Source organism: Bolinopsis microptera, chromosome 13 (genome assembly GCF_026151205.1).
Source record: "Bolinopsis microptera isolate Bmic1 chromosome 13, MBARI_Bmic_1.0, whole genome shotgun sequence".
Classification (NCBI taxonomy): domain Eukaryota; kingdom Metazoa; phylum Ctenophora; class Tentaculata; order Lobata; family Bolinopsidae; genus Bolinopsis; species Bolinopsis microptera.
Window position 1 is genome coordinate 2,609,984 of NC_087084.1, and position 26,795 is coordinate 2,636,778.

Below are 26,795 nucleotides of genomic sequence, written 5' to 3' on the forward strand. Positions count from 1 at the left end.
AAGTGAACCAACTAAACTCAATAACAAGCTGACCTGATTGTTCCTGAAGCCTGTGCAAATCTTCATCTCCTATTTGTTTCTGAGCGAGCTGGTTAATTATGTGATCAGTCTCAGCATCTTCCACTATTCCAACTCTGCAATTAATTAATTAATTAATCAACTCTGCAATTAGATATCGTCAGTTAATATTGCTGTTTTTAGCGCGGATACAAGACATCTTTTCATAAGTATTCAATCAAACGGCATGCTTTCTCAGTCTTCCAATCATCTTAAATGAACATACTTATAGTCATAGGTCAGAAATCAGTTCTACGTTAATTTATAATATAATTGTTAATGATATATCAAATGTGTAGATCTTAATAGGTGTTTAGAAGCCCAACTAAGATGGCTTTAAAAGGGTAAAAATAGCACACGCTTCACATGATAGTGATACACATAAAATTATAGCACATAGACGGTAGCTATAAACTTGTTATGTTTCAGCTGCTTTAAATCGCTTTGAAGTAAAGTTTCACAAATATAAGACACAAAATGTGACCATACACGCTAGTTTTGACACAGATATATTGGAGATGTTTTATGTCAAAAGTAAGGTGTATCGCCCCTTCCATCTAGCGACATGTTAACTTTGGAGAAAGTGTTATCATGAAAAAAAGATGGTTAGCTGCTTTGGCTTTGCTGCTGCATATCAGTAAACTGTTCTTACCGTTCAAATCGGGGATCAATCCTAAATAGACATCGTTTATTGGCTAACACCATATTATATTGAGCTAAATAGACATCGTTTATTGGCTAACACGATATAATATTGAGCTATTGATTTACGCTCTATGGTTTCATTGGTGGTTACATTGGTGGATCACTAAAAGTCTATAATCTGGTACTGTTACTGTCAGGTGTGCTTCAAAATTGAGGTGGATATGTTTCCGAAAATATAAGTTGAATATAGAATCCCAACTGCTTATTCAACTAATTTGCTTGATACCGAACACATTTAGTCACAGTATCCAAACACGTTACCACCAAATATGAATATACACGTGACTTCCAAATAAGGGCATACACATAACTTCCAAATAAGGGCATACCACTGACCTGATTCTAAGGAGCTCCAGTACAGTGGTAGTGGTACTTCCATTGATCAGGACGGTTGCCAGCACTATTACCAGCGTGGTAGTCAGTATTATCCGCCTGGGAACTCCTTCGCTGTACTCCGCTGCTAACGCGAACGCTATCGCTCCTCTCAGCCCTGGGTGAGAGGAATTTTAACTGATGTTTGTCTCAGTCTTTTTTTAAAGAGAGGCTGGGCCAAGATAGCCTATGAGAAGATAGCATTGAGATGCTCTGCCTACCTCTGGGGTCTGTATACTGGTGTTTGTCTGATATACCTTACTTACGAAGCTTTCCAGCGCGAATATTTTCGTCAAAATCTGAACTCAGATGTAGTAGTTTTTATGTCGTATAATTTTATTTAACGATTTTATTAAGAGGTCTTATTGTCCTTTTTATTTAAAACTTATTTCAATAACGAGTTAATGTTAATGTAAGTGCAATTAACAGTATCTTATCGGTTCCAACTGAGAGACACACATCAAACACACGAGGGTTTATTATTAGATCAGTAAGTATACTGACCACAGAAAACGATAGCACTTAGATACGTAATCAATAGCGTCTCACATTAAGTTACACGAAAATAACATACATCCTATTATTATCCTACTTAACATCATTAAATCATCATAACCCAAAAATTAGGTGAATCGTCTGTCGTCATTTTTCTATTTTGTTTTTCAAAAGAAATGATATCGAAACAACTGTAACAAAAACCGTTCCCAAATGTATTAACAAATTTATGTAATTTCTGTATTTAGACTAGGAATGAATTGTAGAACGTTCCTGATTAACAGGAGATGTTGTGTGTGATATAAACTTGGCAGAAACCTGCTCACCATCATTCTTATTAATCTCAGTATTACCACTAGTAAACCTATCTTTAAAAGTAACTTTGCCCTCTTTATAACCCCTCTTTAAACTATTCTTCAGATCCTGACTCCTGTGTACAATAACCACCTGCGTCAGCAGAGCATTCAACAGCGGGAGGGTGGACATGAACATGTTTTCCAGTATAAAATCATAAGTAGGAGTCCCCTGGTTGTGGTTAAATCCCAGGATTCCCAACATTAGGAACACATAAACAAAATAATATATCACAGAGGGAGCTACACAGATCACAAAGACGAGGGTTAAGTAGGTGACAGTGACAGTGACTGTTCTGTTCCTCCTAGCAGAGGTGCACCGAGGAACTGGTCGTCTCATGTAGACCAGCATGAGGGCGAGGCAGATGATAGTGAGGATACAAGGAACCATGAGTGGTATCAGCAGGGTCAGGATAAAAGTACAAGCTATTCCCTGGGTACAGTGAGTCCCCGCTACATCGCACCCTCCTAATATATTCTGACACAAGTTCCCACCAACTCTACCAAAACTAATATAAGGGTCTATCTCGCTGAGATCCAGAAAGTTAGTAGCAAACAGTGTGATCTCAGCTAGTCCTACAAAACACCAGAACACAAGGTACCCCGCACAGCTAACACTATATACTGACTATACAGTCCCAAAACCATGCCTCCATCAAACAACGCTATATATAAAATTTGAGATGTTATAAACTTACTGTCTTATTGTCCTCTGCTGCAAGACTGAGGTTATACTCGCTGAGAGCGATGATGAAGATGATAGCAGTTACATCGTCAAAACAATGTATTGAGTTACAGAAAATGAATAGCAGCCGGTTTACACTTTACAGAATTGCACATGATCTATATACATGACACAGGGGCTCCGTCACCAAGCAGACGATCGAGCAGACGAAACAGCTGACAGAGAAAATACAAGAAGTGATTCCGAGCGGGTGTAAGAAGGGTGTAAAGTATAGGTAGCTCAATGTACGAGTGTGCACGTGTGCGCGGCTCCGACGGGCACTAGTGGTAATAAATAACCATGAGCTGATATAATGATTTCCCGCCAAATATGAAACAGCTAGTACTGTGTCTTCTGGAATGTTCGCTTGGATGTTATGACAGCTTAAGACAGATATTTACTAATCCACGGTTCAAATCTTTGACGATGAAATTGTAAATGTAGGTATTATAATAGTTGAAATTTATAGATGTTTTATACTTATAGCTACCGAGCTGGTTGCGTGATGTTGAGAAATTTGTTGATTTCTGCATTTTCGAAAAGGAACGCAAAGCCGTTTCCTGTCAGTCCGACTAACATTATCAAACTGAAGAGCGTTCCTGCAGAATCCGGTCCGAGGTCCGGATAACTTAAGCAGCTGTGAGCTGTAAGTGAAAGCGAGTGGCAGGTAGATATTAAACTCTGCAGCTGCTGAGTGAGCGGTGTTTTGATGCCTATTTGATGCTCAAACTAGCTTTTTCCTAGTTTCCGTCACACACCGAGATCGGTGTGTAATCGGTCACGTGAGGGTCGCCCGAGAGTCACGAGGTAGGGATTGAGCGCGCTTAGTGGCGGCATATAGCACGTGATAGTTGCGGTCGCGCTAAATCACTCTACAGTCGATTCTTCCATTTTCACCACTTTTAGTTTCGCATTGGATAAGCACATGTTATACGCGCGCGTTACGTGTCAATCATATTTGATCCCGATTTCTTACTTTGGGTTTCAAACTTGCTTGTCGAGTTTTCGTCAATAATCAATTATCATCCATGATTCATCATTGCCACTTGTGTAATACCTTGAAATCCTATAAGTTGAATGAATAGGTTTTAAAATTGTTGACATAGCATAGAAGGACTGTTGTCAGAATGTAGAATGATACAGAGCCGCCTTCAGAAGTTAAAATTGTTGAGCCTTATTTTCTAGTGTACTGTTTCGTATGACATATGAGTCGAGGTACAAATAGAATTTTTCGCTGGATCAAAATGCTGAGATTTTAATATAAAGCTAGTTTAGATTACGCCTGATTGCCTGAGTCCTATTTAAAAATATTTTTGATATGTCATCCTAGAAGTAGACTCACAAATTTTGCATTCGTTTTAATTGTGTTTTTTTTATGCGAAGAGCATATATTGTTTTTCCTTAAGCCAGCTGATCCAGCTATTGTAAAAGTCTACGGTCTAAAATGCTGCTTACTTTAGAAACACTGCGCTTCTTATTTGAATCATTAAATCTAGGCTGCATAAAATGATAGGTTTTCGGATTTTGACCTGAGCAGCCGAAACTGATATTATTATTATTGTTATCCATATAATATACTATTATCGATGTAGTTTAATAGACTATAAATTTATTATATAACCTGGTTTTATTTCCATAGAAGTGTTTTTACCAGTTACTTTAGTAAATTAACAAAATGTACGTCTCCACTCTGCAGTTCCGACTGCAATTCGAACTTTGCCGTCTAGAATCTAGTGTGAATATTATAGATATTTACAACAAATATTTTAATTATCAGGTTCATCAGCATGGGACAAGTTGCAGATCAACCGCCATATAGGTACGTACTATGACAAGTGTTCATTTATGACTCAGTAATACAATTAAACAACAAGTTAACTTAAGAGTTGCAATTTGATTGATATACAATATCATGCGATAGTTTATTAAAAAACTTCGAAGGCTTTTAACTTGAATAACAATATCATTTTTAAAGCAAGGTTTGTAATTGAAGGCAAGCATATCGGTCTGTACTGATGTAAAGGATTTTTGTTCTCAGTTTCTATGAAATTGTACCATGTACATATTTTTACCTCGTTCACCCTTCCAGCTCATGCATCAAGGCTGATTCTTCATCCTCACACTTACACGCCTTCAATTAGTCACCACCTGGAACTTTATCATATATAATTACTAGAAACCCGCTAGTCGAAAGCTTTGTTCGAGGAAATTTTAAAAATCAGTTATGTTTTAATTTCTCTTCATCATACAGCTCTGTTATAATACAGTAGACATAATGGAATTTATCTAACAATGGCGACAGCGTTGTTAGTATTCGGATTCCCAAAACGATACTTTTTACCGCATCAAAAAATACCAATCACAACCAAAGTTATGAATATAAGTCATAGCGTGAGCGTAAATGTGAGCTAGTTTTGAAATTATGACGTAGCATACAGCATAACAACGCGCGTTGTTAATCTGTGGTTGCTCGCGCACGTGCATTTTAACGTTGCTACGCAACAGCACAGTAAACCTTTGCTTAAATAACGCCATTATTCTAACGATTATTTAACCTCACTTCCGACGTTAATTATAAAAAATCTAAAGCCTAAATCAAAATTCTAAGAATGCTATAGCCTATTCCTATCCTTTTTCTACAACCCTGCTAAAAATGGCGAGGTTTCAACTCCATTTGCGAGCTGGGTTTGGCATCACCAGAGGGTCATTTTGAGGTCGATTTTCGGTGTTTTTTCTTCTATGTCCCCGTTGCCGGGGAAATTTCGTCAAGTTTAAAATATAATATAGATAATCACGTCATCGCCCCATCATCCCTTATAGTCGAAGACGATAACATATGCATATTGTATAATTCTGCAAAATAAAACATGTTTTATTACTTATATGTTTGAACCAACTCCCTATACCCTCCTAGATTATCAATTTTTCTCAATTTTTGCTACTTTTCAAAAGTTCAAAGAATCTTTTAATTAGCTTGAACCTCCCATAATATCTCTGGACTCTAACTGATAGAATTTCTTTAAACTTTCCAGATAGGGGGGGAGCCAAGTAGATTTTTGTAGATATTTGGATACGTTAATTCACCACTTTTTTCGTGAATTATCCATTACAATAATCTACAAATATCTACATTTATCTACAAAAAATGTATATCTCAAATATGTGCCCAGAAATTCTACTGAATTTTTGGAGATAAATGTATAAATTTGTAGAATTTGTAGAATTTTCGTGAATTATCCATTGACAATAATCTACAAATATCTACATTTATCTACAAAAAATGTAATCTCAAATATGTGCCCAGAAATTCTACTGAATTTTTGGAGATAAATGTATAAATTTGTAGAATGTCAACCACTTTTTTCGTGGATTATCCATTCTACATTAATCTACAAATATCTACAAATATCTACAAATATCTACTTGGCTCCCCCCCCCCCCCCAGATAGTTACATGGCTATAATACGATTAATCTGAGCAAGTTTGGGCGAATTTATATGTGCAAAACTTGAGATATGAATTCAAACACATTAAAATATCTCAAATTGGCAGTTTTGGTACGATATTTGACGAAAGTCGATTATCTCAAGATCTTACTGATAGAATTTCTTAAAATGTTTCCAAATAGTTACATGGCTATAAGACAGACAATATGAGCAAGTTTGAGCGAATTTCTATATGCCAAATTTGAGATATAACTTCAAACACAAGAAAATATCTCAAATTGGTGCGTTCTAGAGGAACGCGGGCATATATTTTGAGATCTAACTGATAGAATTTTTTTAAACTTTCCAGATAGTTACATGGTTATAAGACGATTAATCTGAGCAAGTTTGGGCGAATTTTTATGAGCCAAACTTGAGATATGACTTCAAACACATTAAAATATCTCAAATTGGCGGTTTTGGTACGATATTTGACAAAAGTCGATTATCTCAAGATCTAACTGATAGAAGTTCTTTAAACTTTCCAGATAGTTACATGGCTATAAGAAAATTAATCTGAGCAAGTTTGGGCGAATTTCTATGTGCCAAACTTGAGATATGACTTCAAACACATGAAAATATCTCAAATTGGCGGTTTCGGTACGATATTTGACGAAAGTCGAGTATCTCAAGATCTAGCTGATAGAATTTTTTTTAACTTTCCAAATAGTTACATGGCTGTAAGAAGGATAATCTGAGCAAGTTTGGGCGAATTTCTATGTGCCAAACTTGAGATATGACTTCAAACACAAGGAAATATTTCAAATTGGTACGGTACGCAGGCATATATTTTGAGCTCTGACTGATAGAATTTCTTTAAACTTTCCATATAGTTACATGGCTATAAGACAGATAATCTGAGCAAGTTTGGGCAAATTTCTATGTGCCAAACTTGAGATATGACTTCAAACACATGAAAATATCTCAAATTGGCGGTTTCGGTACGATATTTGACGAAAGTCGAGTATCTCAAGATCTAGCTGATAGAATTTTTTTAAACTTTCCAAATAGTTACATGGCTGTAAGAAGGATAATCTGAGCAAGTTTGGGCGAATTTCTATGTGCCAAACTTGAGATATGACTTCAAACACAAGGAAATATTTCAAATTGGTACGGTACGCAGGCATATATTTTGAGCTCTGACTGATAGAATTTCTTTAAACTTTCCATATAGTTACATGGCTATAAGACAGATAATCTGAGCAAGTTTGGGCAAATTTCTATGTGCCAAACTTGAGATATGACTTCAAACACATTAAAATATCTCAAATTGGCAGTTTCGGTACGATATTTGACGAAAGTCGATTATCTCAAGATCTTACGTACTGATAGAATTTCTTAAAATTTTCCAAATAGTTACATGGCTATAAGGCGGATAATCTGAGCAAGTTTGGGCGAATTTCTATGTGCCAAACTTGAGATATGAATTCAAACACATTAAAATATCTCAAATTGGCAGTTTTGGTACGATATTTGACGAAAGTCGATTATCTCAAGATCTTACTGATAGAATTTCTTAAAATGTTTCCAAATAGTTACATGGCTATAAGACAGACAATATGAGCAAGTTTGAGCGAATTTCTATATGCCAAATTTGAGATATAACTTCAAACACAAGAAAATATCTCAAATTGGTGCGTTCTAGAGGAACGCGGGCATATATTTTGAGATCTAACTGATAGAATTTTTTTAAACTTTCCAGATAGTTACATGGTTATAAGACGATTAATCTGAGCAAGTTTGGGCGAATTTTTATGAGCCAAACTTGAGATATGACTTCAAACACATTAAAATATCTCAAATTGGCGGTTTTGGTACGATATTTGACAAAAGTCGATTATCTCAAGATCTAACTGATAGAAGTTCTTTAAACTTTCCAGATAGTTACATGGCTATAAGAAAATTAATCTGAGCAAGTTTGGGCGAATTTCTATGTGCCAAACTTGAGATATGACTTCAAACACATGAAAATATCTCAAATTGGCGGTTTCGGTACGATATTTGACGAAAGTCGAGTATCTCAAGATCTAGCTGATAGAATTTTTTTTAACTTTCCAAATAGTTACATGGCTGTAAGAAGGATAATCTGAGCAAGTTTGGGCGAATTTCTATGTGCCAAACTTGAGATATGACTTCAAACACAAGGAAATATTTCAAATTGGTACGGTACGCAGGCATATATTTTGAGCTCTGACTGATAGAATTTCTTTAAACTTTCCATATAGTTACATGGCTATAAGACAGATAATCTGAGCAAGTTTGGGCAAATTTCTATGTGCCAAACTTGAGATATGACTTCAAACACATGAAAATATCTCAAATTGGCGGTTTCGGTACGATATTTGACGAAAGTCGAGTATCTCAAGATCTAGCTGATAGAATTTTTTTAAACTTTCCAAATAGTTACATGGCTGTAAGAAGGATAATCTGAGCAAGTTTGGGCGAATTTCTATGTGCCAAACTTGAGATATGACTTCAAACACAAGGAAATATTTCAAATTGGTACGGTACGCAGGCATATATTTTGAGCTCTGACTGATAGAATTTCTTTAAACTTTCCATATAGTTACATGGCTATAAGACAGATAATCTGAGCAAGTTTGGGCAAATTTCTATGTGCCAAACTTGAGATATGACTTCAAACACATTAAAATATCTCAAATTGGCAGTTTCGGTACGATATTTGACGAAAGTCGATTATCTCAAGATCTTACGTACTGATAGAATTTCTTAAAATTTTCCAAATAGTTACATGGCTATAAGGCGGATAATCTGAGCAAGTTTGGGCGAATTTCTATGTGCCAAACTTGAGATATGACTTCAAACACAAGGAAATATTACAAATTGGTACGGTACGCAGGCATATATTTTGAGATCTGACTGATAGAATTTCTTTAAACTTTCCAGATAGTTACATGGCTATAAGACGGATAATCTGAGCAAGTTTGGGCAAATTTCTATGTGCCAAACTTGAGATATGACTTCAAACACATTAAAATATCTCAAATTGGCGGTTTTGGTACGATATTTGACGAAAGTCGATTATCTCAAGATCTAACTGATAGAATTTATTTAAACTTTCCAGATAGTCACATGTCTATAAGACGGATAATCTGAGCAAGTTTGCGCGAATTTCTATGTGCCAAACGTAAGATATGACTTCAAACACAAGGAAATATTTCAAATTCTATCAGTTAGATCTTGAGAAAATCGAAAATAACCGTCAGCTTATGTAATGTAATCACAACTTGTTTAAGTTGACTATGAAAACCTTCCCCAGTTTGGCTATGATATAATTGATATCTCTAAATAAAATTGGCCTACGTTAAGACTCACCATTGAGCGAGCTACAAAAAATACACAGTACACACTCACATTCCTACCCAGTGCACACTATAACTGTTGCCAGATAAAACATTCAATGACTTGCTTTAATTACAATTAATAAACGATGTGCAATGTATAATATAGATAGCTTATGACCACATATGTTTCCATGTATATTCAGTAGTCAATGACTAGACAGTGTTATTGAAAATTACAAAGAATAAAATGGCGTCTGGACTTGGGACCAGCTCATAGTACATTTCATTAATGCCCTCTGAAAACCATTCTGCTAGCTAAAAAATGATATTTTTAGGTAAAACGTACTGAAAATTAAAATTAAGATCAAAAATTGAAAACGAACTAACAAAAAGAATGACACGTCATGCTAAAATACATATTCCGAAGTAAGATTAATCCCAGAATAATTTTTAGCAACTTTCAGACACGTTTTCAAACATAATCCAACAGCTACAGACAACTGCTGCAAGGAACTATTTCTTCCAGATGTAATGAATCGAAATTTAATAGGGTCCTTGTGCATTTTTGTCGTACCATACAGATATGGAAGCTTTCTATTCTCAGACTTGATTTTAATTCCATGAGACTTGAGGAAGTCTACATGTCAGAGAATGATTTCAGGATCTTGTTAAGGTTGATATCCTCAACATATTTATTAGTGTACTGAACTACCATGTAATATTTACTTTTAGGTTGACTCTTCTTTGACCAAACGTATTTACATCGATACAATTAGTATAATGTAAACAAACAAAACCCCGATTTACCACGAACCCCGATTTACCGCGGATGTTTCCTTTCCCCCAAACTCCGCGGTAAATCGGGGTTTTACTGTATTTAAAAAGTTTCGATTCCGCAATAATTTCCGTTTACAAATTAGGTGGGATCATGATTCATACATATCAAATTCTGCATACATGTATATATTGATATTGTATAACTCAATCTATAGCATATAATAAGACTCATCAATTTATTTGGTTTAAACACTACTTTATTTAGCTCCTTATTATATTTGAAATCCGAATTGAATATTATTTATGAGAGTCAAATTTCTGTTGATCCCACGTTTGATTACGATGTTGTCGCATTGAAACGTTGAATAATTCCTTTCCTCCTTATTTTATTTTTCATAAATATCTTATCATAAATATCTTATCAGGAGCAAAGAAAAACAGTCCTGGCTGTCCAAGAACCCTAACAGGGCCGGAACACACAACCAGTGATAGCAGGAAATACAGGTGAGCGGACTGAATCACTACCAGACTGAATCCCTAACGGACTGAATCACTACCAATCACTATTGGTAGGGATTGAGGTATATTTTCGGACTGAATCACTACCGGACTAAATCACTACCGCTAATATCTAGACCTAACCACTTTGATGTGATCACTACTGAACTTTGCAATAAAGGCATAATTATTCGTATTTCATTAGTTAATTATTTTGTTTTTTGTTAATTATTATTAGATTTTTCGTGATAATTGACTAAGCAGAAATTTGGTCAAAGAATAATAGATAATATACTGATACAGTAATTTAAATCACACATTAATAAGTAAACATTAAAGGAATCACCAGGTCTTCTAAGGAGATGGGGTTGACAGGATGAGAGTAGGCTGCCAGTCGCCAGTCGCCAGCCGTCTGACTAGTCGTGCCAAGGACTTGGGATCACAGTTGAGCCGGGACGAGGCTTCGAAGGATAGTCCAGCGACAGAGTCTGCAACAATCTGCTTAGTTGAGTTCTCAGTAGTAGCTGCGAGGGTCTTCATTTTAGACTTGGAGCGGTGGGCTGCAATTTTTGCTGGTTGAGATTCGTGGTCATGAGGGGTAGCTGAACAGAAGGTGTCCTGGACAAGGATCAGGCGGGACTTGCACTTGTTGCACTTCCAGTAGGTCTTGTCTTCCTTCTTTCTGTTAAGGTGGTAGAGGTGACCATCGTAGAGGACGTTGCGGCTGCCTTTCTTTCTGCCAGGAATAAACTCGATGGATGAGGAAGACATAGGGGTATAAGATAAACACAGGCGTTGCGGGTTTATATATTATTCCCGCTAGCTGATTGAGATACCGAGCATGTGAAGGTTCACATCACTGTATTGTCGTATAGCAGGTCATTATGGATGACTTGATCCGAACCAGTTCTCGTTAGGGCTCCTCGTTGCGTACGTAAGTCTGTGGATCACATGTCTGACAGGCCCCATAGCAAGCACTCCATGAGAGCCCCGGCTCAGATCATGTCATGATATTAGAACTAGTGAACTAAGATCTGAAGATCAACTGGTAGGCATTGAGGTACATTTTCGGATCGAATCCCTAACGGACTAAATCACTACCAGTAGTGATATTTGGGTGGTAGTGATTCCGTCCGTTAGGGATTCAGTCCTACGATCGGAAATACAACAAGCAGTGGCGTAACAACAAAAAGAACTAGAGGGATAGAACAGGTTACCACTTCCTGCAAAGAAGAAGAATAAAAAACATTCCCCCCATCTCACGTGCAGGCAGATTAAAAATCTTACTGTTATCTATATTTTGAGACCTCATGTGGCGTGTTTTTCTGCTTTTTATACTTATAATACTAAAGATTCTGCAGTCTTAACTCTTATACTTTTCAAGTAAAAATAATTGACTTCGGTAAAATTGTAATATATTGCCGACTCGCTATAAAGGTTTAAAACATGAGTGATTGTTGGTTGTAAAGTGCTAAGTATTTTTCCTTCTTAAATGGCTATATAAAAAGGCTTGTTATATTAGCCGGAGTTTAGCAGCTCTGAAACAACCTTATGATAGAGCGCACAAATACAGAGCAGCTGTTATGAACAGTAAACTAATAGCCATTTAACGGCCGTGATCATGTCGATAATACATAATAGCCGTCTCAGCTTTTTTAGCCGGTTAATTAGTTTACCGGCTTACGCAGTGGGAGATTTATAATTCGCATCGTTTTGTCGTTTTAGAACCTAGAAATAGTGCTCAAAGCTGGCTTTGTGGTTAAGTTTTGTAGTTGAAAAGTGTTTTTAATGTAGAGTGGGAGCTCTTAGGATTTATAATTGGCATCATTTAGTCGTTTCAGAACCCAGAAATAGTGCTCAAAGCTGGTTTTGTGGTTAAGTTTTGTAGTTGGAAAGTGTTTTTAATGTAGAGTACTGGGAGCTCTGAGGATTTATTATTCGCATCATTTAGCCGTCTCATAACCTAGAAATAGTGCTCAGAGCTGGTTTTGTGGTTAAGTTTTGTAGTTGGAAAGTGTTTTTAATGTAGAGTACTGGGAGCTCTGAGGATTTATAATTGGCATCATTTAGCCGTCTCATAACCTAGAAATAGTGCTCAGAGCTGGTTTTGTGGTTAAGTTTTGTAGTTGGAAAGTGTTTTTAATGTAGAGTACTGGGAGATCTGAGGATTTATTATTCGCATCATTTAGCCGTCTCATAACCTAGAAATAGTGCTCAGAGCTGGTTTTGTGGTTAAGTTTTGTAGTTGGAAAGTGTTTTTAATGTAGAGTACTGGGAGCTCTGAGGATTTATAATTGGCATCATTTAGCCGTCTCATAACCTAGAAATAGTGCTCAGAGCTGGTTTTGTGGTTAAGTTTTGTAGTTGGAAAGTGTTTTTAATGTAGAGTACTGGGAGATCTGAGGATTTATTATTCGCATCATTTAGCCGTCTCATAACCTAGAAATAGTGCTCAGAGCTGGTTTTGTGGTTAAGTTTTGTAGTTGGAAAGTGTTTTTAATGTAGAGTACTGGGAGATCTGAGGATTTATTATTCGCATCATTTAGCCGTCTCATAACCTAGAAATAGTGCTCAGAGCTGGTTTTGTGGTTAAGTTTTGTAGTTGGAAAGTGTTTTTAATGTAGAGTACTGGGAGATCTGAGGATTTATGATTGGCATCATTTAGTCGTTTCAGAACCTAGAAATAGTGCTCAGAGCTGGTTTTGTGGTTAAGTTTTGTAGTTGGAAAGTGTTTTTAATGTAGTGTGTAGAGTACTGGGAGATCTGAGGATTTATAATTGGCATCATTTAGCCGTCTCATAACCTAGAAATAGTGCTCAGAGCTGGTTTTGTGGTTAAGTTTTGTAGTTGGAAAGTGTTTTTAATGTCGTGTTCGGTGTTTTATAACTCCCGACATGGCTACACAACAGTCTCCCTTAAGAACACTTTCCACTGTTAATACAAATTATCATTTACGATCGTTGTTCTACCAATCTGCCTTAATAAATTCGTTCATGAATTCATACACTGTAAGTGTAGACTGTATTATTAGTGCCGTACATTTGATTAGCAATTTACTGGGCATGCGACTTAATTTTGCCATGATGTTGATAGTTGCCAAATTTCGGTAACAAATTAAGACTTAATTTGAGTTTACTGCACGCGCGATGAATAATTTGTGTTTATAGAGATCTGCGGCGCGTTATCAGGTTAACCAATGAAATCACGGCGTTTTCGTCACGTGACAGTCGACTGTAGAGTGATTAATTATCATCCTGATAGTTGCACAGCCAATTACGCGCCATATACGGTATAATCAATATATAATTGCGTGCGTGCAAGTAAATATTTTGTAAACAATGTTAGTATAAAGTTAACTTTTGGTTGGATATAAACATGCAAGTGTGAGGTAGCATAGTTGGCAGTGCACTGGTTTGTTGCTCAGATGGGTGAGAGCGAGGGTTTGTCTGAACGATTTCGAAATCGTTGTTACGTTGAAAACTGTAACTCAGCTCGATTATCATGTTACCTAGCTAGTAACTTGGTGATTGAACAGAGAGTGGAAAACCAGACGAAAGTAAAGATGAAGTCTCGGGGACCGGGGAAGCGGCTGATGATGGGCAAGAATAATTAAAGCGCCCTAGGCCGCTCCCCAAACCAGACCAATAACACATTTTCTGAAAATTTCTAATTTTCGAGGTAAAACTAAAGGTAACATTTTTAGCGACAAAATAGGCATATTTGTATGTTGTAGTAATATCATCAAATTTCTTAGATCTAGATTTCTAATTTCCTTTACGCTTTAGAACTGGAAGAACTGGTGAACCTGGTGGAGAGTGAAAGAGCTAGTTTATATGGCAGGACATGATAGGTACGGGTGCATGTTTATTGATATTCTCCCTGTTGATTTTTTATATTCACGACATAGTTGGCCAGTACGCACTGTACGAACTTTTAAAAGGTGCCGAACTGTACGAATTTTAAAAAGCTGTCGAGGAATTTTTACCGAATTTTTAAAAAAAAGTTTTGTTTTTTAATTACTTCAGTCCGAAAAATTGAAACCTCAAACTGTTAAATCAGATTTCTGAGTCGGACACTACAAGTTTAGGTGATAATGATATTAACGGGTGATACTCGTAAAATATCTGTTCTGTATATTGGACCGTCGACGAGTCCAACTCGGCGCGCGTCCTGGTAGGTTGTAAACCTACGGCTACAATAATGATAGCAAAGTTGATGTGATTTATTGCATTGATTTCCTTGATAAAGTTGAAAAGTGATTTTCATGCTTACTAATACTTCAGTTATACAATTTGTATTATTGGTCAAAACACAAAACTTAAACCTCTCATATTTCAAATTATAAAATTTTTGTAGTTAGCTTTTCGAAAATTTATGAAGCGAATTTTTCCCGAACTAATCCCGAACTTTTAAAAGGTGCCGAACTGTACGAATTTTTTACAAATTTTTTACAAATTTTGTACGAATTGACCAACTATGATTCACGATGTCAATTTTTCGCAGCTCGGCGTGGCGTGGCCCAGTGGTGAGTTTCGTTACTGGGCCGTGCTCAGCCTGTCATTTTACCTGGGGACCCCAGGCTATTATGTTCATAAACATAATAAAGATTTGGCGGAATGACAGGCTGAGCGCCGCCCAGTAACCTGTCATTCCGCCTAATATCTATTCATATGATTATGAACAGAAATATAGATCTTGTGGATTGCAAAGAACATTATTTGCGCGGCCGATTAGTTCTGACGTTAGCTATAGAGGTTCTTTCACAATTTATTACCTATTTTTTCGGTATTATGGACGTATTAAATATGAAAATAAATTTGTTGAAACCCTAAAATGTTTTTGAAATATCTAAATCGATTTTTCGAAAATACTTATGTATGCATGTCTTATAATGTCATTAAAAAACAATCCATATTCTCTGTCGTCGAGTCTAGATAATTTATAAGGGACCGTTCACTTTTTTACATGAACAAGCTATTTTGAATTTGACCGCAGACGTGCAGTCTTTTATTTATATTGTTTTGTTTTGAACAAGTAAAATAGAACCGAAGAAAATCCATTTGTCGTTTTAGAACTTGAACCGTAGAAATCAATTTACAATTTTACCATTTATTGAACTTCATTAAACAGGACGTCACAAATAGATTCTACACAAATACCCTACCACTGGAATCCACGAGACAAATTGTTCAAGATAGCTCAAATACTCAAGATAGCTCTAACCGGATCACATGCAGCTCCACATCAGATATGTTCAATTTATATCTGATACCAAATATACATTACATTATAATGTACACATTAATGTACATTACATTCCCGGACTTTACCGTTTATATTACCATTGACATTAATATTATCTACTATTTCAAGTTCAAGAAAATTCCTTCAACTTTTAATCAGGTTAAGATCATTTAACAATCTAAATCTAACAAAAAGCTCAAACCAATCTGTTATCATACCACAATTAAATATTCAAGAAAAAATGAAGCTTTAAAATGCACAATCACTGAGAGTAGAGATTAAGAAAATATAAGAACAGTAAACTGAGCTCTATTTACACAGCTAACAATAATACACGTTGAAGCGACTGTTATATCTTTATAAACCACGCTCTTAATTTGTAAGCGGGAGGGATAGGAATTGGAGATTGGGGGGGGGGGGGGGGGGGGGGGGGTCACTCATAGTTTGATAAAACGAGGTACAGTATACACGAAAATACATCTCAACTGTCCAAAACACAACTTAACCGTTGAAAGCGAAAAATAAATACATGTGATCAAATTGTGATGAAATAAAAAACTACGATTGTCATCTGCTAAGGACATCATATTACATAAGCTTCCAGCTTATCTTCATTCACTACACCGTTAGGGTAAAGCTGATCTTAAAGTTGTTCACAAGTTAACAAATTAAGCTATTTTCAAATCTCCAATTTATCGACATCTACATATTAATAGTATATATTAATAGATATCTACTTGACACTAACGAGTATCATACGAGGATTACTCAAAACTTTTGTAATTTAGCGCAATTTATCCGGCCACGTATGTATACTACAGACAACCACCTTTTATGGTACCGTTCACATATTACGTAATCACTTTTTGACAAATTTTAAACCCCCCTCCCCCTCCTTAATCAGTTTTACACATACCTATTGTGTCAAAATTACACTAACGTAATCATTTGGAAACCCCCCCCCCCTCCCCCCTCGGCTGATTTAAACGTAATATGTGAACGACCCCTTATTTATAACTCAAATATTAGGATGTACGCTCATTAAAAACACAACACTCCATCAAAACACGTGCCAGCACGGTGTTTTAGTTCCAGTAAAAATACGACAAATTAATTAATTAATATCAATAAATTGAATATTAACTGATGTCAACTAATTGAGTTTTTGGTTTCAAACACCGTCAAATCCCTGGAAAACAAATATCAGAGGCTAACTTTTAACCTGAGAAACTAAGATATTCTTCTGAATACATTTAAAACAGATAAGTCAGTAAGAAATCTAATCGTTACATTGATATCAGCAACAACCAATCAAACACGCAAACAGCCAATTGCCAAAACAAAATTTCAAATTCTTAATCCACCGCTTCTTATTTCTGAAAATGAAGACATATCCAATTACCAAGTGAGACTTTCATTTGCAATCTTCATTTATTAATCATTAATTTATGTAAATTTTGAAATTATATTATTCCATATAAGTTCCTCGTTCTGATAAGAGTTAGGAAACAGTGTTCTGAATACTGTTGGTCACGTGTTGGTCACGTGTATTGTTGGTCACGTGCTGTTTACTGCTACTTGGAATCTCCGACTTAGAGCGACGGTGTGAAATTATCGCTTCTGTGTCTGAAAGTGAATAATTATTAATTTTATTAATCGGCTATGGTATCGATATTCAAATTGTACTGTATAAAAACAGTATAAAAAATTAATCAAAGTTACACAACATGCTAAACTCTGTTATTGGTTATAAATGGATTTTTTTTTCTCACATAATCTTACAAATTCACGACTAACATTTATTATATTGGTCATCAGTTTAAATCATGATGACTGAATAATTACAAATTCTGATAACAATAATTTCACAATATTAGAAGATTAGTAATACGAGATTAGTAACACGCGATTAGTAACACGAGATGCACATGTTTTACAATACCAGTTAAGTCAGGCTGTCTCACTTGATCCAAATATTATCTCTTCAACTGATTAAGGACTTTATAGAAGATACGTTTTTGAAGGGCACACTATAATACTAGTAGGTTTTACAAATAAAAACTAAATAAAACTAAATTTTACGTTTAAAAACGTAAATTTAGTTTTTAAATTGATTACAGCATGAATCTTGTTTTGTAAAATAAAACAGTTTACCTTCTACGGGAATATATTCCTCTAATATTGAAACGTCGTCATCTCCCAGACTTTCTTGACGATCAGCTCGTCTTTCAGAAGTCAGCCATCTTGCTACAGGCCCACACCAGGGAAAACGCCTGCGGAGTGACAATTAATAATATAACAATATTCCGTCCCTATGAAGTAACATAACTCTGAACTTATGATTTTAAATTAGAATGATACATTTAAAGTCGTTACTCACGTCTTCAGCTGTAGATCCCTCGATAGTGAGAGAGGCACCAGGTAAGAGTAGTCTGTTTTAAGGAACCTCCATCCCATCTCACCCAGACCTAGTAGAGAGTATCAGGTCAAACACAAGGAAATATTTTGAAAACAGCTTCAACTGAAATTTTGAAATAAGTGAACCAACTAAACTCAATAACAAGCTGACCTGATTGTTCCTGACGCCTGTGCAAATCTTCATCTCCTATTTGTTTCTGAGCGAGCTGGTTAATTATGTGATCAGTCTCAGCATCTTCCACTATTCCAACTCTGCAATTAATTAATTAATTAATCAACTCTGCAATTAGATATCGTCAGTTAATATTGCTGTTTTTAGCGCGGATACAAGACATCTTTTCATAAGTATTCAAATCAAACGGCATGCTTTCTCAGTCTTCCAATCATCTTAAATGAACATACTTATAGTCACTAGGTCAGAAATCAGTTCTACGTTAATTTATAATATAATTGTTAGTGATATCTCAAATGTGTAGATCTTAATAGGTGTTTAGAAGCCCAACTAAGATGGCTTTAAAAGGGTAAAAATAGCACACGCTTCACATGATAGTGATACACATAAAATTATAGCACATAGACGGTAGCTATAAACTTGTTATGTTTCAGCTGCTTTAAATCGCTTTGAAGTAAAGTTTCACAATCAGACACAAAATGTGACCATACACGCTAGTTTTGACACAGATACATTGGAGATGTTTTATGTCAAAAGTAAGGTGTATCGCCCCTTCCATCTAGCGACATGTTAACTTTGGAGAAAGTGTTATCATGAAAAAAAAGATGGTTAGCTGCTTTGGCTTTGCTGCTGCATATCAGTAAACTGTTCTTACCGCTCAAATCGGGGATCAATCCTAAATAGACATCGTTTATTGGCTAACACCATATTATATTGAGCTAAATAGACATCGTTTATTGGCTAACACGATATAATATTGAGCTATTGATTTACGCTCTATGGTTTCATTGGTGGTTACATCGGTGGGATCACTAAAAGTCTATAATCTGGTACTGTTACTGTCAGGTGTGCTTCAAAATTGAGGTGGATATGTTTCCGAAAATATAAGGGTTAAATAAAAAATCTAACTGCAATAAAACCCTTTTTTTTGGGCTTGATCCCGAATTTTTTTTATCACAGAAATCCAAACCTTTACCCCCCAAAAAAAAAATACACTTTGATTTCCCCAAAAAAAGGGGCATAAAACATAATTTCCAAAAAAGGGGCATCCCCAGCCTGTTTTAAAAGGGCCCCCCCAGTCATGGTATGGTATTTCCCGGGATCGGAAACCGGTTTGCCAGCACAAATTCCCAAACGTGGGCCCAGTATTATCCGCCTGGGAACCCCTTTCCCACTGTACCCCGCTGCTAAGGGCGAACGCATCGTCCTTCCCCGCAGGGAGGGGAAATTTTTAAAAACTGTTTTTTGTTCAGCCCTGTATACTGTGTTTGTCCTGATTTTACTTTACTTACGAAGTTTCCACCCCGCGAATATTTTCGTCAAATTTAAAACTCAGTGTAGTTTTTTTTAGGGTGTAAAAATTTTATTTAACGATTTTTTTTAAAGGGAGGTTTTTTATTGCCCTTTTTTTTTAAAAATTTATTTCAAAAAACCCGATTTAATGTTAATGAAAATGCAATTAAAAAGTATCTTATGGGTTTCCCCAACGAGGAGACTCGCATCCACAAAAGATGGTTTATTTTTAGACCCAGTAAGAAATACTGACCACAAAAACAATAGCCTTAGTACGAAATCAATAGCGTCTCACATTAAGTTACACGAAAATAACAATTCATTTTTTATTATCCTCCCAAAACATCTTTATTAATAAAAACCCCAAAAAATTTTAGGTGAATGTCTGTCGTCTTTTTTCTATTTTTTTCTAAGAAATGATATCGAAAAAAACTGAAAAAAAACCGTTCCCAAATTTATTAAAAAATGTAGGTAATTTCGTTTTTAAACCCTAGGAATGAATTGAAAGAACGTTCCTGTTTAACAGGAGATTTTGCCCTGTGATAAAATTTGGCAAAAACCTGCTCCCCATCATTTTTTTTAATCTCTTATTCCCAAACCCAGTAAACCTATTTTTTAAAGAGCTTGCCCTCTTTAAACCCCGTTTTTAAAAACCATTTTTCAGTCCTAAATCCTGTGTACAATAACCACCTGGGGCCGAAAGGGCATTCAACAGCGGAAGGGTAAACATGAACTTTTTTCCCCAGTTTAAAATCAAAAGTAGGAGCCCCCGGTTTGGTTAAATCCCAGGTTTCCCCAACATTGGGAACACAAAACAAAATAATATACACAGAGGGAGTACACAGTTCAAAAAGGGCGGGGGTTAAGTAGGGACAGGACAGTGCTGTTTTTTTCCTCCTTGCAGGGTTGCCCGAGGAACTGGTCGTTTCATAAAAAACCCCAACATGGGGAGGCAGTGATAGTGAGGTTAAAAGGGAACCCAAAGGGGGTTTCAGCAGGGTAAAGGAAAAAAAGTACAAGCTTTTCCCTGGGTACAGTAAATTTCCCCGCTACATTGCACCCTCCTAAAAATTTTTTGACACAAGTTCCCCCCAACTCCCCAAAAACTAATAAAAGGGGTCTACCCTCGCGAGCCAAAAAATTAAAGTACAAACAGTGTGATTAAGCTAGTCCTACAAAAAAACCAAAACAAAAGGTACCCCCCCCACAGCAACACAATTACTGACTATACAGCCCCAAAAACCTTCCCTCCATCAAACAACGTTTATATAAAAAATTTTGAGATTTTTAAAAACTTACTGTCTTATTGTCCTCTGCTGCAAGACTGGGGTTTATACTGTGAGAGCGTGAGAAGTGATAGCAGTTACATCTTTTAAAAACAATGAACGATTTACAGAAAATGAATAGCACCGGGTTTTAAACCCTTTCCCAAAATTTGCCATGATCAAAATATAAAATGAAACGGGGGCTCCTTTCCCCAAGCAGCGTTTCGAGCAGCCCAAAAAACAGTGACAGAGAAAATAAAAGAAGTGTTTTCCGAGGGGTGAAAAGAAGGGTGTAAAGTTTTGGGGTGGGCTCAATGAAACCGAGTGTGAAAGTGTGCGCGGCTCCAAAGGGACTGTGGTAAAAAAAAAACCTTTGAGTGATATAATGTTTTTCCCCCCCAAATTTGAAACAGTTGTACTGTGTTTCTGGAATTTTTCGTTGGGATGTTATGCACCCTTAAAGACAGATTTTTACTAATCCAGGGTTCAAATCTTTAAACGAGGGAAATTGTAAATGTAGGCATTTTAATTTTTAAAAATTTTTTATAGTTTTTTTATACTTATACCCCCCCGAGGTGGTTCCCGTGATTTGAAAAAATTTGTTGATTTCGGCATTTCAAAAAGGAAACCCAAAAGCCGTTTCCTGTCATTGGGGGAAAAAAACATTATCAAACTGAAAGCGTTCCTGCAGAATCCGGTCCGGGGGCCCGGATAATTAAGCACTTTTGGAGCTGAAGTAAAAGCGGGGGGCGGGGTGGAAAATTAAAACTCTGCCCCTGCTGAGTAAAGCGGTGTTTTGAGGGCCTATTCGATGCTCAAACTAGTTTTTTCCTAGTTTCCGCCCAAAAAACCGGTTTCGGTGTTAATCGGTCACGTAGGGGCCCCCGAGAGTCCCCGGGGGTGGGGGTTTGAGGGGCTCTTAGTGGGGGCAAAGCGTGTTTGTTGCACACCCAATTACGCGCCAATATACTTTTAAAATTTAAAATTATAAAATTGCGGGGTTTGCAAGTAAATATTTTGTAAACAATGTTGGGATAAATTTTAATTTTTGGGTTTGGGATATAAACAGCAATTGGGGGGTACAAAAGTTGGCAGTGCATGGTTTTTTTGCTCGGGGGGGGGTTAAAGAGCGGGGATTTTTTCTGAACCACCCCTCGAAATGTTGTTATTTGAAAACAAACTCGTCGATTATCATTTTAAACCTAGCTAGTCACTTGGTGATTAAAACAGGAGTGGAAAAAACCAGACAAAAGTAAAGATAAAAGGTCTGGGCAAATGGGGGAACGGTGATGAGGGGCAAAAAATAAAGCCCCTGGGGCCGCCCCCCCAAACCAGCCCCAAAACACTTTTTTTCAAAAAATTTTCAAATTTTTCCGGGGGGTAAAACTAAAGTAACTTTTTGGGCGCAAAATGGGAAATATTTGTATTTTGTGTAATACTAATTTCATAAAATTTTTTAGATCAAGTTTTTAATTTCCTTTACGTTTTTAGAACGGGAAGAACGGGTACCTGGGGGGGGGAAAAAGAGCTTTTTTAAATTTGGCAAAACCAGATGGAACGGGTGCATGTTTTTTGTTATTTCCCGTTGATTTTTTATATTCACGACAGGGGTTGGCCAGTACGCCTGTAAAAGAATTTTTTTAAAAAGGGGCCCAAAATGTACGGGAAATTTTAAAAAAACGGGCGAGGAATTTTTTCCCCAATTTTTAAAAAAAAATTTTTTTTTTTTTAATTACTTCAGTCCCCCAAAAAATTTAAACCCAAACTGGGTTTAAAAAAATTTCTGAGTCGGCACTACAAGTTTAAAGGGGATAATGAATTTAAAGGGTGATTCTCGTAAAAAAAAATTTTTCTGTATATTGGGGCCTCGCGAGTTCCCCCCAAATCGGGCGCGCCCCCGGTAGGTTGGGAAACCCACGGCTAAAAAAAAAAATTTTGATAGAAAGTTTTATGTGATTTTTGAATTTTTTTCCTTTTGTTTAAAATTGAAAGTGATTTTCCCTGCTTAATAATACTTCTTTTACCCCTTTTTTTTTTTGGTCAAAACCAAAAATTTTAAAACCTTTTCAATTTCCAAATTATAAAATTTTTGTAGTTAGCTTTTCGAAATTTTTTGAAAAAGAATAATTTTTCCCGAACTAAACCCAACCCTTTTTAAAAAGGGCCGGGCTTCGAATTTTTTTTCAAAATTTTTTTAAAAATTTTTTACGAAATTGAAACCAAAAATGATTACGATGTCAATTTTTCGCAGGGTCGGGGTGGCGTGGCCCAAGGGGGGTGAGTTTCGTTAAAGGGCCTGCTTCAGCCTGGGCTTTTTTTCCGGGGACCCCGGGTATTATGGGTTTATAAACATTAAAAGAATTTTTGGGGGAATGAAAAGGCTGAGCGCCGCCCCCTAACCTTCAAAACCGCCCCAATATCATTCATATGGGTTAGAAAAAAAATATAGATCTTACGGGGCCCCAAATTGTGGATTGAAAAAAACATTATTTTCGCGGCCGATTTGTTTGGCGTTAGCAAAAGGGTTTTTTCCCAAATTTTTTTTATTTTTTGGTTTTTGGGGTTTAATTTTGAAATTTTTAAAAATTTTTTGAAACCCAAAATGTTTTTGAAATATCTAAATCCCTTTTTCGAAAATACTATGTTGCAAGTCTAATTTAAATTTTATTTAAAAAAAAAAACCAATTCCCCTTCCCCGTGGTTTTGATAATTAGGGGGCCCCTTTTTTAAAAAATAAACAAGCTATTTTTTCCCCCTGACGTGCAGTCTTTTTTTTTATTTTGTTTTGTTTTGAAAAGGTTTAAAAAGTTCCCAAAATCCCTTTGGGGTTTTTGAACCCTTTAACCGTTTTGAAATCAAATTTACTTTTAAACCCTTTATTGAACTTTTAATTTTAAAAAAAACGTCACAAATTGATTTAACATAAAACCCTACCATGGAAAACCACAGGCAAATTGTTCAAGAAGTCAAAAAACTCAAGATAGCTCAAAACCGGGGTCACTTTCGCTCCACCAATTTTTTTCAATTAATCATGTTAAACTGATTTCCAAAAAATTTTCATTACATTATAAGTACAAAATCAAAGGGACATTACCTTCCCTGCCTTTTCCGTTTTTTTTTTCATTGACTTTTAAAATTTTTTCTTCTAATTTTAAGTTCAAGAAAAAAACCCTTTTAATTTTTTCAGGGGTTAAAATCTTTTAAAAATCTAAAAATTTAAAAAAAAATGCTCAAACCCAAAATTTTTATTACCACAAATTTAAAATTCAAAAAAAATGCAGCTTTAAAATGCCAAACACTGAAATGAGAATTTAAAAAAATATAAGAAAACATAAACTGCTAACAATTTAAAAACGTTTTAAAAGCGACTTTATACAAACCACGCTCTTAATTTGGAAGCGGGGGGATAGGAAAATTTGGGGAAAAAGGAGGGGGGGGGGGGGGGGGGGGTCACTCATGTTTGTTTAAAAAAAGGTACGTATTAAAAACAAAGAAAATTTTCTTAACTGTCCAAAAAACAATTTAAAACCGTTGAAAAACGAAAATAAATACTGTTTATAAATTGTGTTTAAAAAAAAACTACGATTGTCATCAGCCAAAGGACAAAAAATTTTTTTTTCAAAACTTCCAGTTTATTTCATTCACTGCCCTTTTGGGTAAACCCGAAACTTTTTAAAAAGTTCACAAATTAACAAAATTAAGTTTTTTTTCAAAACTCCCCAAATTTTTTTCGACTTTTTCTTAATTTAAAAGTATAATTTTTAAAAGTTTTCTTTTTAAAAGATAACTTATTGACACTAACGAGTATTTTTCGAGGATTAAATCCCTAATTTTGTAATTTATCGCAATTTATCCGGGCCCCGTATGTATAAAACCCCTTTTGGAAAACCCTTAAAATGTTTTAATCAATTTTTTGGGAAATTTTTTAACCCCTCCCCCCCCTTGATCATATTACCATTGTTAAATTTTGTCAAAATTACACTAGGGTAACATTTTGGGAAACCCCCCCCCCCCCCCCCCCCCCCCCCCCGGCTGGAAAAAATATGTTTAACGACCCCCAAACTATAATCCCAAAAATTTGGTTTTACGCTCATTAAAACACAAAAAACTCCTTTAAAAAACGTGCCCGCACGGTGTTTTAGTTCCCGTAAAAAAACGACAAATTAATTAATTAATAACAATAAAAGGAAAATTAAAAGATGTCAACTAATTGAGTTTTTTTTGGGTTTTAAAAACCGTCAAAAAACCCGGGAAAACAAATATCAAGGGTAACTTTTAACCCGAAAAAACTAAGAAAATTTTTTAATACATTTAAACTGATAAGTCAGTAAGAAAATTTAAACGTTTCATTGATTAACACAAACCAATCAAAAACGCAAACAGCCAATTGCCAAAAAAAATTTCAAATTTTAACCACCCCTTTTTATTTTTTGAAAATGAAAACATACCTTTTCCCAAATTTTGGAAATTTCATTTGCAATCTTCATTTTTTAAATTCCTTTTAATTTTTGTTTTAAAATTTTTTAAAATTTTATTTTTCCTATTTTAAATTCCCGTTCGATAAGGTTAGGAAAAAGTGTTTGAAAACTTTTTGGTCCGTGGGTTTGGGCCCCTTGTATTGTTGGTACGTGCGGTTTTCTCTACTTGGAAACCCCCCGATTAAAAGCGACGGGGTGAAATTTAACGCTTTTTGTGGCTAAATGAATAATTATTAATTTTTTTTAATCGGGGTATGGTATCATATTAAAAAATTTTACGTTTAAAACAGTTAAAAAATTAATCAAAGTTAAACCCCCAAAAAGCTAAAATCTGTTTTTTGGGTTTTAAAAGGATTTTTTTTCACAAGAATCTTACAAATTTTACGCTAACATTTATTTTATTTGGGCATCATTGAATCATATGACTGAATAATTTCAAAAATTTTGAAACAATTTAAATTTTACAAATTTGAAAAAAATTTTTAATACGGTTAGTAACACGCGATTGTAAACGAGATGCAATTTTTTTAATTTCCATTTAAATCAGGCCTTTTCTTTACTTGATCCAAATAAATTTTCTTTCCCAACTGATTAAGGACTTTAAGAAGATTCGTTTTTGAAGGGGACACTATAAAACTAATAGGTTTTTTCAAAAAAAAAACTAATTTTTTGTTTTAAAAACGAAAATTTAGTTTTTAAAAAGATACAGCATGAATCTTTTTTTGTAAAAAAAAACATTTACCTTCTACGGGAAAAATTTTTCCCCTAATATTGAAAAGCGTCCATCTCCCAGAATTTCTTGACGATCAGTTCTTTTTAGAGTCCCGCCCTCTTGCACAGGGCCCCCCACCAGGGAAAAGCCTCGGGGTGACAATTAATAAAATAAAAATTCCTTCCCCAAAGAAGTAACTTAAAATCGAACTTATGATTTTAAAAAAAAAATGATACTTTAAAAATCGTTTCTCACCCTCTTTCAGCTGTTAAAATCCCCAAGTGAAGAAAAGGCCACCAGGTTAAAAATAGCTGTTTTAAGGAAACCCCCCATCCATCCACCCAGACCTTTAAGGGGTATCTTTTCAAACACAAGGATATATTTTATAAACACTTTTAAAATGAAATTTGAAAAAAGTGGGAAAACTAAACTCCCAAAAACA

The 26,795-nt window shown here is 35.5% G+C and overlaps 1 protein-coding gene and 1 long non-coding RNA gene across 6 annotated transcripts in view; one reads left to right on the forward strand and one right to left on the reverse strand.

The window, feature by feature from the left end:
* LOC134825342 (uncharacterized) overlaps positions 1–10,775 on the forward strand; it is a 40,185-nt gene extending 29,410 nt beyond the window's left edge. Inside the window, exons 2-3 of the long non-coding RNA XR_010161536.1 lie at positions 4,484–4,525; positions 10,699–10,775. This is a non-coding gene — a long non-coding RNA (uncharacterized LOC134825342). The remainder of the gene's footprint in view (positions 1–4,483; positions 4,526–10,698) is intronic.
* The window catches only part of LOC134825338 (sodium/hydrogen exchanger 6-like), a 168,436-nt gene that overhangs the window by 1,550 nt on the left and 140,091 nt on the right, over positions 1–26,795 (reverse strand). For 4 of the 5 annotated variants that reach the window (XM_063837517.1, XM_063837516.1, XM_063837518.1 and 1 more), the window contains 3 exons: positions 1,099–1,252; positions 710–730; positions 34–134 (listed from right to left, as the gene is read on the reverse strand). In XM_063837517.1, the coding sequence (XP_063693587.1) occupies positions 34–134; positions 710–730; positions 1,099–1,252 (276 nt within the window). The remainder of the gene's footprint in view (positions 1–33; positions 135–709; positions 731–1,098; positions 1,253–26,795) is intronic. The other variant, XM_063837519.1, reaches the window with a different exon arrangement.